General features: G+C 42.7%; 1 protein-coding gene and 1 non-coding gene across 4 annotated transcripts in view; one reads left to right on the plus strand and one right to left on the minus strand.

Annotated features, from left to right (window-relative positions):
- The window catches only part of eif2d (eukaryotic translation initiation factor 2D), a 61,416-nt gene that overhangs the window by 39,917 nt on the left and 5,974 nt on the right, over window positions 1–15,525 (minus strand). For all 3 annotated transcript variants that reach the window (XM_072278955.1, XM_072278956.1, XM_072278954.1), the window contains exon 2: window positions 12,122–12,309. In XM_072278955.1, the coding sequence (XP_072135056.1) occupies window positions 12,122–12,309 (188 nt within the window). The remainder of the gene's footprint in view (window positions 1–12,121; window positions 12,310–15,525) is intronic.
- On the plus strand, window positions 6,321–6,394 carry trnat-agu (transfer RNA threonine (anticodon AGU)). The gene has a single exon. It is a non-coding gene; the product is annotated as a tRNA-Thr (tRNA).

Raw genomic sequence — 15,525 nt, forward strand, 5'->3', positions numbered from 1 at the left:
GAGCAATCTAGATGATAAAACAGCAACAGCAAAGGCCATTAATCACCTCGCTGCATCAAAAGGATTGAGAAATCAGGAGGGATACGCATTGCTCTTGCAGTGCACATACAAGAGCCCCCACAGTCAGTGGTCTCCAGTGCAAGACACAATGAATAATTAACTCACATCTGCCTCTGTGTGCCTAGAACAGGTATCGACCTTACGGTCTTCTCACTTTAGACACAATTCTATTTGCTCACTCACCAGACATCAGGGATTGAATCTGCGATTACAGGCTCCTTGTAATTCAAATTGACAATAAAATGCCAAAAAAAAAGAATCAATGCACAGTGGAATAAGGAATCAAAATTTTAAATATTTGAACTTTTTTTTTTAAGTGGACTATAATAAGAACCTGACATTAGATATGCCTCTCAAAGTCCAACCCTACGTCCCCGTTGTGGGAGGTGGAAGTGGCTAAGACCAGCCAACAGGCTTCTGGTGAAGCTGTGTAGGCCAATCTCCCGTACAGTGGATGCAATGGATTACAGAAACATTGATGAACTCTATCCATACCATCGACTTCAGAGGACGGAGACAGGAGGTGAGGAATGGCCGATGCTCTACTTAGGAGCTAAGGACCCAAGTAAATACATTAGATAAGAAGATTCAGTTATGGCGGGCTACCATTGCTGATGGTTTTCATATGTAAAACCTAACTTCAGCTTGTGAAATATCCACAGGGATCTGCAACCTGGATTTCCGATTTCCTTGATGGGACACCACAGACCTTAAGGATTGGTAATAACATCTGCTCTTCACTGACAATCAACATAGATGTACCTCAGGGATGTGTGCTTCATTTTTCTGATTGTTCAGAATAAGCTGAAAAAATCAACAAATTGGCTAAATAGCTTATGAGCCACAACTTACAAGTGACAGAGCAAACCAAAATCGCCTAATTCTGCTCTTGTTTCTTATAGTCTAAGTCCACTCACTCTCTCAATAATCTAGAGTGCTGAGAAGCCAAGAGTCATCCTGCTGATAACCAATTCCAATGGATTATTTAATGTTGCTTGTAATTCATTGATTACAAACAGCTCTCACCTACCAGTCCTGGGTGCTGGAAGCAATCTAACCAGTGTTGTGAGCTGGCCTGGTAAAGGCACCTGGGGTGCCACCCCCCACCCTCCCCAAGAAGGCGACTCATGCAGGCAGCTCTGATAGAAACCATCAAATACTCCTGTTTCAGGCTGCTACTGCAGAGAACCACAATTACATCTAAGATTGGTACAGTTAGTAACATTGTTTTAATGTTATTAAAAAATCTATCACTACTTAAAATTGATGGAAATCGAACGGACTCTGGTCGCTGGCGCTGCGGTTCCCTACAAGACAGCAGATGCCAGGAAGACAGTGGAAGAGAGGATGCCGAGCTGGCTTAAATAATCATTTAAGAAAGTGTGGCTTTCCACTCCCAATACTAACCATCTTGCTGGCAAATGTACAGATTCTGGTAAATAAAATTGAAGATCTCAGAGCTACAGTGGTGTACCAGAGGGACATTAGGACCACTTGTGTTTTTTGTTTCAAGGAATCTTGGTTGACCCCTTCCGTTCCAGACACAGCGATTCAGATTGATGGGTTCACAATACACCACCAAGATAGGACTGCTGAATCTTTCAAAGGCAGGGGAGGAGGAGTGTGCTTCATGATCAACTCCTTGTGGTGTACAAACATGGCGGTGATGTCCTAGTCCTGTTCACAAGACCTGAAACACCTCGCAATCAAGTGTCGTCCATTTCATCTGCAGTGGGAGATTTCAGCGATCATCTTGGTAGCAGTATACATTCCACCTCAGGCTAGTGTAAAATAGGCACTAGATGAGCTGAGCGATGTATTCAACAGGCATGAAACAGCACATCCCGATGCCTTCTCCATCATTCTGGGGGATTTTAACCAGGCCAGCTCGAAAAAAGTCTCTAAATAATTATTACCAAAAAAAGTCACTTGTAGTACCAGAGGAAACAATATGTTGGACCGGTGTTACACCACCATCAAGAGTGCTTACTGTGCTATCCCATACTCATACTTTAGAAAGTCTTATCACCCAGCTGAGTATAGACAGACACTGAAGACTGCAGCGCTAGTAGCAAGGACCAAGAAGGTATGGACAAGGGGAGAGCAGGTGTGCTTACAGGACTGCTTTGAATCAGTGGACTGGACTGTATGTAGGGATTCATCTTCGAGTCTGAATGAGTATGTCACAGCTATCACTGACTTCACTAAAACCTGTGTGAATGAGCGTGTGCCTACAAGAATTTACAGTACATACTCAAATCAAAAACCATGGATGAACCAGGAGGTTCATAGTCTGCTAAGACCTAGATCTGTGGCATTCAAGCCTGGCGGCCCACGTCTGTAGAAGAAAACCAGGTATGGCTTGCGGAGGGCTCTTTTAAGACCGAAAGAACCATTCCAGCCAAGGTTGGAGGCGACATCAGATGCACATCAACTCTGGCAGGGTCTGCAGGACATTACTTCCTATGCAGTGAAACCCAATAGCATGAAAGGCAGTGATGCTTCACTACCAGACGAGCTTAGCGCCTTCTATGCCCACTTTGAAAGGGAGAATAAACTACTATGGGGATCCCAGCATCACCTGGTGACCCTGTGATCTCTGTAATGGAGGCTGATGTCAAGCTGTCTTTCAAGTGGGTAATACCTGGTAGGGTTCTGAAAACCTCTGCCAAATAACTGGCAGGGATGTTCAAAGACATTTTTAATCACTCACTACTACAATCTTAAGTTCCCACCTGCTTCAAAAGGGGAACAATTATACTAGTGCCCAAGAGCAGGGTGAGCTGCCTTAATGACTATCGTCCAGTATCACTCATGTCTACAGTGATGAAGTGCTTTGAGAGGTTAATTATGGCTAGAATCAACTCCTGCCTCAGTAAAGACCTGGACCCACTGTGATTTGCCTATCCTCACAACAGGTTTACAGCAGACACAATCTCATTGGCTCTCCATGCGGCCTTGGACCACCTGGACAATACAAATACCTATGTCAGGATGTTCTTTATTGACTACAGTTTAGCGTTTAACACCATCATTCTTACAGTTCTGATCAAAAAGCTTCAGAACCTGGGTCTCTGTACCTTCCTCTGCAACTGGATCCTTAACTTCCTAATTGGAAGCCCATAATCTGTGCAGATTGGAAATAACATCTCCATGTCACTGACAATCAACACTGGTGCACCACAGGGAAGTGTGCTTAGCCCTCTGCTCTACACCCTCTACACCCAAGAATGTGTGGCTAGGCACAGCTCAAATGCCATCTATAAATTTGTTGGCGATACAGCCATTGTTGGCAGAATCGTAGATGACGAGACAGCATACAGGAGTGAGATACACCAGTTAGTTGAGTGGTGTCGCAGCAACAACCTTGCACCCAGAGTCAGTAAGACCAAAGAACAGATTGTGGACTTCAAAAAGGGCAAGGTGAAGGAAAACATACCAGTCCTCATAGAGGGATCCGAAGTGGAGAGAGTGAGCAATTTCAAGTTTCTGGGTGTTAATGTCACTGAGGACCGAAGCTGGTCTCAACATTTTGATGCAGCTATAAAGAAGGCAAGACAGTGGCTATATTTCATGAGGGGTTTGAGGAGATTGCATATCTCACCTGAAACAATTGCAAATTTCTACAGATGTACCATGGACAGCATTCTAACTGGCTACATCGTCTGGTATGGAGGGAGCGCAACTGCACAGGATCGGAATAAGCTGCAGCGAGCTGTAAACTTAGTCAGCTCCCATCATGGGCACTAACCTCCATAGTATCCAGGATATCTTTAAGGAACGATGCCTCAGAAAGATGGCATCCATCATTAAGGACCCCCATCACCCAGGACATGTCTTGTTCTCATTGCTACCATCAAGGAGGAAGTACAGAAGCCTTCAGCACAAACTCAATGATTCGGGAACAGCTTCTGCCCCTCTGCCATCCAATTTCTGAATGGACACTGAACCCATGAACACTACCTCACTACCTTCTTTATTTCTATTTTTGTACTACTTATTTAATTTAACTATTTTAAAAAAGTATATATATTTATAGAAATTCACATTTTTTTCTACTATTATGTAATTGTATTGCATTGTACTGCTGCTGCGAAGTTAACAAATTTCATGACTTATGCTGATGATATTAAATCTGATTCTGAATCTGGCGCAGCTAACACAAGGAAGCAACATGTTCCTGTCACACGTGAGCATTCAGTAATGATAGGAAGGTCAAATATTCAAAATTCAAAGTAAGTTGATTATTAAAGTAGCCGGCTGTTGGCGTAGTGGCATCAGTGCCGGACTTCGGAGCGAAGGCTCCTGAGTTCGAATCCAGCCGGCTCCCTTGCACACTTTCCATCCGTGCTGGGTTGAGCGTCGAGCTAGCAACTTGGCCTCGTAAAAATAAAAAAGCTTGCTAAAAAACCGCCGTCATGATGGCGTCCTGATAACTCCACTCAGTGTTAAGGGCTTTCTTCTTTTTATCATTATTAAAGTACCCATATGTCACCATATACCAGTGGTCCCCAATCTCCGGGCTGCGGACTGAAGGTTGGGGACCACAGCCATATACTTCCTGGGGATTCTTACTTTTTTGCAGGCATTTACAGTATAACAAAGAAATACAATAGAATCAATGAAAAACTACCAACATACAAAAAGACAAACTGCAAATAAAATAAACAAACAAATAAATAAATAATACTGAGAACATGAGTTGTAGAGTCATTGAACGCGAGTCTGTAGGTTGAGGTCAATGAAGCACAGAGACCTCTTGCACAAAAGACAGAACGTACATAAAATAATCTTAAATACAGCAGGAACAACGTGAAGTGCTACATCTTTGCGAGTATTTTGTTGACTAGCTGTGAACGATCTTCCCTTCTGCCCACACGGCTCATTGACTCCTGCTGTTACCAGACTCACTTTATAAATTTACTTGCTATTGCCTCCCCCGATTGAAATCTCTACCCAAATAACTGTGGCACCATCTTTTGAAATGTTCTCTGAAATAACAGAGTAGGAGCATATTAATCATGAGTAAATTGCAGCTATTAACTTCAGTGAAATACTCTTCTGGGAATGTTAATGGAAAGGTAATAATTATCTGCCATTTAAAATAGTTCTTAGTTTAACTCTGACCAAGCAATCAACTTAATCATATTTAGGAGAAAGAAATATTTTTAGACTTGCAAGAAAAGGAGGCAGAAAGCTCACCAGCATATCTACTCCCTAAACAAAATTGGCATATTTCTGTTGACCCTCAAATTTTACTGGTGTACCATAGAAAGCCTTCTGTCTGCAGGCATCACGGCTTAGTATAGTGACTGCTCAGCTGAGCCTGCAAGGAACAGCACGGCGTTGTGGACATGGCTCAGCACCTCAACGGAATTAACCGACCCGCCACGGACTCCCGCCTTGGAAAAGCAGCCAGTGTAATCAGACACTACCCACGTCGGACATCCTCTCTTCTCCCCCCCACCCCCATAAGGAAGAAGATACAATAGTCTGAGCAAGCTGGATGAGAGTCCATTATCCACCTCTCTGCATCAGAGTTAAAGGAATTGAACAGTCAAGAGAGATATATAATCAAGTATTATAATGCAAATGTAACAGCGAAAAGCACATGATCTCCAGTGCAAGACACAATGAATCATCAGCTCAAGGACCGCTGTTATAAGACTGGTGAATGGTCCCCTAGTACAATTAGATGGACTCGACCTCACAATCTCCTTCATTATGGCCTTACACCTTATTCTTTTTCTGAATCTGTTACACATTATCGTTGTACCTTGTTCTACCTCAGAGCACTGATTTAATATTTGATCTGCATGGATGGTGATACGCAAGATAAATTTGCCACTGTGCCTTGGTACATGTGACAATAATAAACTGATTTACCAATTTACCAGAAGTGTTTCATTTGGACACTTGTTCCTGCTACACTATTCAGTAACATATCTGAGAGCTTCTTCCCCTCCGCCATCAGATTTCTGAATGGACAATGAACTGACGAACACTACCTCACCATATAGAAGTACACACACACACACACAAAATGCTGGAGGAACTCAGCAAGTCAGGCAGCATCTATGGAGAGAAATAAACAGTCAATGTTTCGGGCTGAGACACTTCTTCAGGACCCGAGTCCTGAAAAGTGCTGCTTTGGATTTCCAGCATCTGCAGAATTTCTCATGTTTACAGATTTCACCACATGCTGGTGATATTAAACCTGACTGTTTCTTTTAAGACTTAGATTCATTTTCTGCAATTGTGGCTCTGTGGTTTAGATGGTTAAAGTGCCTGTCTAGTAAACAGGAGATTCTGGGTTCAAATCCCAGCAGAGCCTTACATCAATCCAAAGTTACATTTAGTGTAACACTATTAAAGCACCAGCGACCCAGGAAGGTTCAATTCCACCACTATCTATAAGGAGTTTGCACACGACCGCGATGGTTTGGTCCTGTTTCCTCCCACACTCCAAAGAGTACACGTTGGTGAGTAAATTAGTTTGCATGGTCTCATTGGGCTGGAAGGGGCTGTTACTGTGCTATAGCTCTAAAATAAATACTGAACAATAATAACCCCATATTCCTCAAATTGCATAACATCTGGTGAACCCCTGCCTTAAGAAGTTTCTGAGATTAAGCCACAACAGCTTGTGACGGGGTCCTGAATTACCCCTATGAACTGTGCTTTTGAAAAGAGAGCGATAGAGAGAGTTATTTAACAACGACATGTTGTTTTGAAAAGGGAGAAGGAGAGAGAGAGAGAGAGAGAGACAGACAGATAGAGAGACAGAGAGAGAGAGAGAGAGAAAGAGAGAGACAGACAGAGACAGAGACAGAGACAGACAGAGACTAGCTTTTGGACTGTCACCTTAAGGCACGAGAAAGAACTGGCTAACTTTTGGATCTTTGCTGAGTGGGAGGTGGCACCGAGCAGCTCGTAAGTTGCTATGATGACCGAAGGCGGCGTTATTTGATGGACAATCGATGTTATGATTTCTCTACAGGTTTGTTTATACTTTCCTCAAGGATATCGCCTGCTTGTATTCTTACACAGACAGAGAAGGGGGGAGTTATTTGACTCACAGTTGGTACTCAGCACGGGAAGATGAAATAGGAGGTCAGATGATAGAGCTCAGGCACGTGTTAGTGGACACTGAATGAGCTTTGTTGTGTCCACAGAAAAAGTGGGTTTTTTTGGAGGATCAATGACGCAGATCGATCAGTGGCTCTTGCAGTGAAAAGGCAGTGACCGGTGGGGAGTTGTCCATGTGTCCAACCTTTGCCTGGGTTGATAGCTCCACCATAGAGAAACTGCTCCCCTTTGTTGTGGTCACAGTCGGTGACTTTTAAAGGATTTCGGAGGACAACGGGAAGATCGACGACGTCAGCTCAACTGAAGACTCAAATCTCTCCCTCTCTCTCTCTCTCCATCACTACTCAACTCACCACCACAAACTGAACTGAACTTTACTCATCATCGTAAGGCTGTATCTTTTTACCCGTAGACTTGAAGAAGCTTGGTTTTTCATATATTTCCACACTTACTGATATACTTACATATATAATCATTGCTAACCTGTTTGATTTATCTACATTTATATTACTGTATTGCGTAGTTACTAATAAATATTATTAGTTTATAGCAATACTGGACTCTAAAGTGTTTTGCATCTCTGCTGGTTCTTTACTCCCGTCACGGGGTCCGTGACAAGCTCTATCGACCCTCCAAGAGGACCTCAACCTTGTTGTAGGGTTTGGACGCTTGTGTATCTCAGTGACCCGGAGAGCTAAACTGGCCGGAGTCAGGGCTTTATGCTTTGGCTCTTGGTAGGGTCACCCATGCCAAATAGGTCAAAAGGCAGAGATTAGACTAAGAGTGGTCCACTGGTCTTCCAGGTTTGGGTTTCAGCTCAGGGTTAACAACTCTGACTATAACAGCATAAGACTATAAGATATAGGAGCAGAATTAAGCCATTTGGCTCATTGAGTCTGCTCCGCCATTTCATCATGGGTGATCTAATTTTCCTCTTAGCCCCAAACTCCTGCCTTCTCCTCGTAACCCTTCATGCCCCGACCAATCAAGAATCTATCAATCTCTGCCTTAAATATACATAAAGACTGTTTGTGGCAAAGAATTCCAGGTTCGCCACTCTCTGGCTAAAGAAATCCCTCATTTCCATTCTAAAAGGAAGCCCCTCTATTCTGAGACTCTGTCCTCTGGTCTTAGACTCTCCCACCATATGAAACATCCTCTCCACATCCACTCTATCAAGGCCTTTCACCATTTGATAGGCTTCAATGAGGTCATCCCTTATTCTTCTGAATTCTAGCAAATACAGGCCCAGAGTCATTATACACTCTTCATATGACAAGTCTTTCAATCCTGGAATCATTTTTGTGAACCTCTTTTGAATCTTCTCCAGTTTCACCACATCCTTTCCAAGATAAGGGGCCCAAAACTGCCAACAATACTAAGTGAAGTTTCACTAGTGCTTTATAAAGTCTCAACATTACATCCTTGCTTTTATATTCTAATCCTCTTGAAATGAATGCTAATATTTCATTTGCCTTAAGTACCATAGCCTCAACTGGCAAATTAACCTTTAGAGAATCCTGCACAAGGACTCCCAAGTCCCTTTGCACCTCAGTGTTTTGTATTTTCACTTCATTTAGAATATAGTCAACCCTTTCAATTCTACCAAAATGCATGACCAAACAATTCCCAACATTGTATTCCATCTGCCATTTCTTTAACCATTCTTCTAAGTCCTTATGTCGACTCTTTCCCTCAAAACTACCTGCCCCTCCACCTATCTTCACATAATCTGCAAACTTTGCAACAAAGTCATCAATTCCTTTATCCAAATCACTGACATTCAACGTAAAAAGAATCAGTCCCAACGCAGACCCCTGTGGGACAGTACTAGTCACTGGCAGCCAATCAGAAAAGACTCCCTTTATTTCCACTCTTTGCCTCCTACCAATCAACCACCGTTTTATCCATGCAGAAATCTTCCCTGTAATACCATGGACTCATAGCTTGTTAAGAAGCCTCATGTGTGGCACCTTGTCAAAGGCCTTCTGAAAATCCAAGTAGAATTCTAAAGTTTTATCCTTTGTCTCAAATCTTCTGTCCCTACTTTGAGGTGGGACTGTTGGTTCTAGACACACCAGTTACATTTACCCTGTCAAACCACTTAAGGATTTTGTATGTTTTAATGAGATCATTGTCATACTCCATGGGAAATAAGTTGCTTCTTACAAAAATTGACCAAATAAAATACAAATAATTTTTTAGATTTTCAACAGCCAGATTTCCAGCTCACCTGGACAAACAGTGAAGAACTCGATCTCGAACCCAAGCAGCACTAAGTGCTTTACAACATTGGTCCCCAACCACTGGGCCACGGACCGGTACCGGGCCGCAGAGCATGTGCTACTGGGCCTCGAGGAAATGATATGATTTGGCGATGAGTCAGCTGCACATTTCCTCATTCCCTGTCACGCCCTGTTGAACTTGAACGCACGCAAGGTCATTACCCGCGCGTCATGCATGTTAGTGCGGGAAGGAGATCAACTCCTCCAGCTTGCAAATGACGGCGGGCTGAAAAGTATGTTTGACATAACATCTCTGCCGGCATTCTGGATCAAAGTCAAGGCTGAATATCCTGAGATAGCCACGAAAGCACTGAAAACGTTTCTTCCATTTCCAACATAGCTCTGCAATGAATGCAACGAAAATTAAATTGCGGAATAGACTGGACATAAGGAACCCCCTTTGAGTATCGCTGTCTCCCATCACCCCTCGATGGGACCGTGTTGTTGCAGGGAAACAAGCCCAGGGCTTCCACTGATTCAGCGATGTTGGTGTGTTGCAATGATTTTATATGTTCATACAGGGAAAATATGTGCTGTATGTTTAATATCCAAATGTTACTTAAATGCTATGATGCTATTGACTTACTTATATAACCATATAACAATTGCAGCACGGAAACAGGCGATCTCACTCCTTCTAGTCCGTGCCGAACGCTACTCTCACCTAGTCCCACCGACCTGCATTCAGCCCATAACCCTCCATTCCTTTCCTGTCCATATACCTATCCAATTTTTCTTTAGATGATAATATCGAACCTGCCTCTACCACTTCTACTGGAAGTTCGTTCAACACTTACTTCAAGCTCCCCTGATAATTGACTTATCACTATACTCATGCGAGGAAAATATGCGCTGAGAGTTTAATATTAAATTTGTTAGATAAACCCTTTTAGAAATGAAATTGAGTGTATTAGCCACTTAATCACTTATATACCGGTCATGATTAACACTCCTGCCCCCCCCCCACCCCCGGAACAGAATCGCCAAAAACGATTTGTTGAGAGAAATCGGCAGGTACATTTGCAAGTCACGCATGCACGCTGGTGCCCGCGCAAGGCTTCATGGTCATTGTAGTCTTTCTCGGGGTAAACAACATATTTGACTGCTACTCTTGTCCGTTGGCAACCCTACCCTTACTTCCCCCCCCCGGGTTGGCCGATCTGCAAGAATATTGTCAATATTAAACCGGTCCGCAATGCAAAAAAGGTTGGGGACCCCTGCTTTACAATATGCGGGGTGCTTCTAAACTGTAAACTTATTTCATACGTTCCCTAATTTGCTTCAGTACCTCAGCAAGAGGAATGATTGATTCAGTAATGGTTTGGTTTTCAGTCCTGCTGAAGTATCTCAATTATCACAGATCAATCTGCCAGGCACTTCACAGGAAATTCTGACATACAACCTCTGTCAAGTCTTGAATAAAAATATTCTGATGTCCCAATTTGTTCACTCCACATCTATCACAGAATCATAGAGCAATACAGCACAGAAACAGGCCCTTTGGCCCATCTAGCCTGTGCTGAATTATCATTCTGCCTTGTGCCATTGACCCGTACCTGCACCACAGCTCTCCATACCCCTTCCATCAATGTAATTATCCAAATTTCTCTTAAATGTCGAAATCGAATTTGCATCCACCGCTTCCACTGGCAGCTCATTCCACATTCGCACCATCCTTTGATTGATGAAGATCCCCCTCATGTTCTCCTCAAACAGTTCACCTTTCACTCTTAACCCATGACCTCTAGTTCAAGTTGCACCCAACTTCAGTGGAAAAAGCCTGCTTGCATTGACCTATTTATACCCCCATTCTCTGACGCTCCAGGGAAATAAAATCCTAAGCTATTCAGCCTTTCCCTATAATTCAGGTCCTCAAAACCTGGCAACATCAATTGGTAAATCTAGGGCAGCCTTGGTATGGAACTGCAAGTGACTCAAAGGATCCCCTTTAAGATAACAACTGTAGCAGTTACCTGAAAACAAAGCCAAACCGCTGTGAGATTAAGCACAGGATTGGCACAGTACGATGAACTTTAAATACCAAGTTCCAAAATTCAAAGGAGTAAGAAACCAGCAAAGACAACCGGTCTTGTAGCAACAGAAAATTAATGAATCTAAAACTAATGATATAACTAAATAAAGTCTAATAACGATATAATAGCAACTAGCAAAGCTAATCGCGGTCTTAAGATCAAAGTTAGCAACCAAAAAAAAAAAATCAACTGACGGCTCTAATTCTCAACTAGACTAAGCTGACCTAAAGACAAAGCGTGAATATGTAGCTATACTCATTTGCTTCTACATGTCCCAACCCATGTGCCGATAATAAACACACAACACAAAATGCAATACTGACAGACAGAAAATAGGTACACGGCTCCTACAATCAATGAACACCAAACATCGAGCAGAAACACGACAAACTCTGCAGATGCTAGAAATCCAAAGCAACTCACACGCAAAATGCTGGAGGAACTCAGCAGGTCAGGTAGCATTTATAGAAATGAATAAACAGTCAATATTACGTGCTGAGACCTTTCTTCAAAACATCAAACTAGCTTTTTCTCCCTCAGAGCTAAACAACTTACATCTGAAAGTTTTAACAGAACCATGACAAGTTTCTAACAATTAATAACTCTGCTCTTTCAGGGGCTTTTAGAAAATGATCAAAATTAAACCAACCAGACCTGTTGGATAGAATCTCTTGTCCATTTCAAAGAAGATGGGGTTTTTGTTCAAAACATAAACAGTCACTGCTTCTCCTTTGTGCAGGTACATTTTCACCACATTCAGATCCTCCTTGTTGGGTATGAGGCGTGACAGTTGATCAGCAGACAAAGAAAAGGCAGCCTGTACGTCTGCCCGGAGTTTCCTCCTGTAGAATAAAAGGGAAGCGTTGTTTAAAACAATAAATTCATCAGTTGCCTTTGGCACTTTAGACCCTCAACAATCTGGGATTTGGATTACTTCCCTTTGAATTATTTTTATATATTCGTTGGTTTTCCTTGATAATGTGGAGCTAGCTACAGATTCTCTTGATACAAGGAGAATGTTTTTTATTACATGAAGTTGTCCTTTCTTCCTCTAGTTCAAATTCATTGTCATTCATCTGTGTACATGTATACCACCGAATGAAACAATGTTCTTATGGACTGAGGTGCACAGCACAGTACATGTAACACACAAACACACACACAAAACACAAAGTAATATTACCACAAATAAATTTTAAAAATACTAAGGTGCATTTATGACACAAGTGAAAAAGTAAACAGTATAACGCTACTGGCACTTCATACGTGATGAGACTTGGGTGGTGGAAGGGAGTTCAGTAGTCTCACAGCCTGGGGGAAGAAGCTGTTCCCTGTCCTATCGGTACTTGTTCTAATGATATAGTACCTCTTGTTGGATGGTAGGGGGTCAAAGAGATTGTTGGACAGATGGGAGGGATCATTGAAAAAGCCAAGGGTCCTACGTATGCAGCGCTCCTGGTAAATATCTCGAATGGGAGGATGGCGAGGTAGAATAGCGGTTAGCATAAAACTTTGCAGTGTCAGCAATCAGAGACCTGGGTTCAGTCTGTAAGGAGTTTGCACAGTCTCCCTGTGACCAGGTGGATCTCCTCTCACATTCCAAAGATGTACAAAAGAAAGGTTAGTTAGCAAGATGTGGACATGCTATATTGGCTCAGTGAAGCATGTTGACACTTGCGGGCTGCCCCCAGACGGCACTAGTCATTGACTCAAAATGATGCATTTCACTGTATGTTTCGATGTACATATGACAACTAAAGCTAAAAGTTGTTGTGTGTGACTGGTATCAATCTGCACCAAGGCAGAGTTCCTTCTGCAAAAGGAGTCACCCACAGGCCTTGTTGCACCTGTAGTCTCATGGGTACCATTGCTGACTTGCTCCTTTGTTTCAAATTTACTGACTCATTGAATTTGACGTCTACATCTACCTTAACCCCAGCTGAATAGACTATGCCTCAAACTAAAAGACAGCAGATGCCAGAAATACCAAAGTGGATCAGTGAGCATCTGTGGAAGACGATGTTTGACAAGTGTACGGTAAGGTTGTGAAAGTAAAATATAATGCAAATATAAATTATAATCTGGATGTCAGAATCGATGGCTTTGTGGCCAAGGTCGTGAATGATACAAAGATGGTGGAAGGGTGTAACCAGTGTCGAGGAAGCAAGGAATTGCAGAAGGACTTCAACAGATTCATAGAATTGGCAAAGAAGCGGCAAATGGAACATAGGGTAGGGAACTATATGGTCATGCATTTAGTAGAAGAAATAAGGGTGTGGACTGTTTTCTAACTGAGGACCAAATTCAGAAATTGAAGGTGAAGAAGGACTTGAGAATCTGTGTGCGGGTTTCCCTAAAGGTTGCGTTGGTAGTAACGAAAGAATGTTAATATTCGTTTCAAGAGGACTGGGATATAAAAATTAAGGATGCAATGCTGAGGTTTTATAAGACATTGGTCAGATCACACTTAGGAGTTTTGTGAGCAGTGTTGGGCCCCGCAAAGAGGTTGATTAGATTAGATTATGAGGACACTCAGTCCTCGTTTATTGTCATTTAGAAATGCATGCATTAAGAAATGATACAATGTTCCTCCAGAGTGATATCACAAAAAAAAGGACAAACCAAAGACTAACACTGACAAGACCACATAATTATAACATATAGCTACAGCAGTGCAAAGCAATACCCTAACTTGATAAAGAGCAGACCATGGGCACGGTAAAAAATAGTCTCAAAGTTCCGATCGACTCCTGATAGTCCCGATACAGTAGCAGGCGGCAAAAGGGAGAAACTCTCCCTGCCATAAACCTCCAGGCGCCAACAACTGCCGATGCATTAGAAGCACCCGACCACAGCCGACTCTGAGTCCGTCCGAAAACTTCGAGCCTCCGATCAGCCCTACGACACAGAGCACCATCTCTGCCGAGCGCTTCAACCCCGCCCCGGCCACCAAGAAACAAGCAAAGCCGAGGACTCGGGGCCTTCTCCTCCGGAGAGTCTGGATCACACAGTAGCAGCGGCAGCGAAAAAGGCATTTCAGAAGTTTCTCCAGATGTTCCTCCGTGCTCTCACGTCCGTCTCCATCAAATCAGGATTATGCATGGCACCCTACTTGACAGATTATAGATGTCATTCACCAGAGTAGCCACTGCGTGCTGCGTCGCGCCACCATCTTCTCCTCCTCCTCCATTAGGTTCTTGATTAGCGCAAGTAACAAAGATTACTGGGAAAATGCAGGAGAATGGGGTTGAGAAGTATAATACATCAGGCTTAATGTGCCAAACGGCCTAATTCTGCTCCTATGCCTCATAAAGAGTAGTTCAGATCCTGACCTCCAACAACAACCAATGTGCCAGTTGCCAAGTTAATTGATTGCAGTAAAGGATTAGGCAGAGCAATCTGCAGGTAGTTGATGATAGTGTGTGACGAACAGAGTATGGGGGAAATTAGCAGGAGATGTGATTGATCTGTGAAGCAGCGTAGACTTGATTGGCTGAATTAGGGCCTTTATGTTTTAAGGAAAATGGAACTGTTTTACTCTCCACATATACTGCCTGGCTCACTGTGTGATTTGCATTAGGTTTGGTCTTATTAGTTTCAACTAAGAACCAATGGAAATAAAGAAACAGTCGAGGGCTTACACAAGTATTATATATTTGTCACAATCAGGTTTACTATCACTGACTTGTACGATTTGTTTTTTGGCAGTAGTGCAATGCAAAGACAAAATCATTATAAATTACAAACAAAGAAGTAATGCTCATGGACAATTCAGAAATCTGACAGCAATAGGGAAAAAAAAACTGGTCCTGAATCGTTGGGTGTTGGACTTCGTGCTCCAGTAATCCTACAGAATCTGGGCCCAAGAGAAAGGGAAGAAGATGCAAGCACCATCAAAGAATGGTACTGGCAAACTTACCGGGCTAAAGGCTTACAATTTCCTAGGTTTCATGGTTTATTATCCTAGGATCCTTGGGAGCAAAAAAAATGGAATTAATGTCAGATAAATTGGATATAATTTGACAAAATTCCCTAAATTCTGGGAAGGACCCAGAAGG

The sequence above is a fragment of the Mobula birostris genome, chromosome 14 (assembly GCF_030028105.1).
Source record: "Mobula birostris isolate sMobBir1 chromosome 14, sMobBir1.hap1, whole genome shotgun sequence".
NCBI lineage: Eukaryota > Metazoa > Chordata > Chondrichthyes > Myliobatiformes > Myliobatidae > Mobula > Mobula birostris.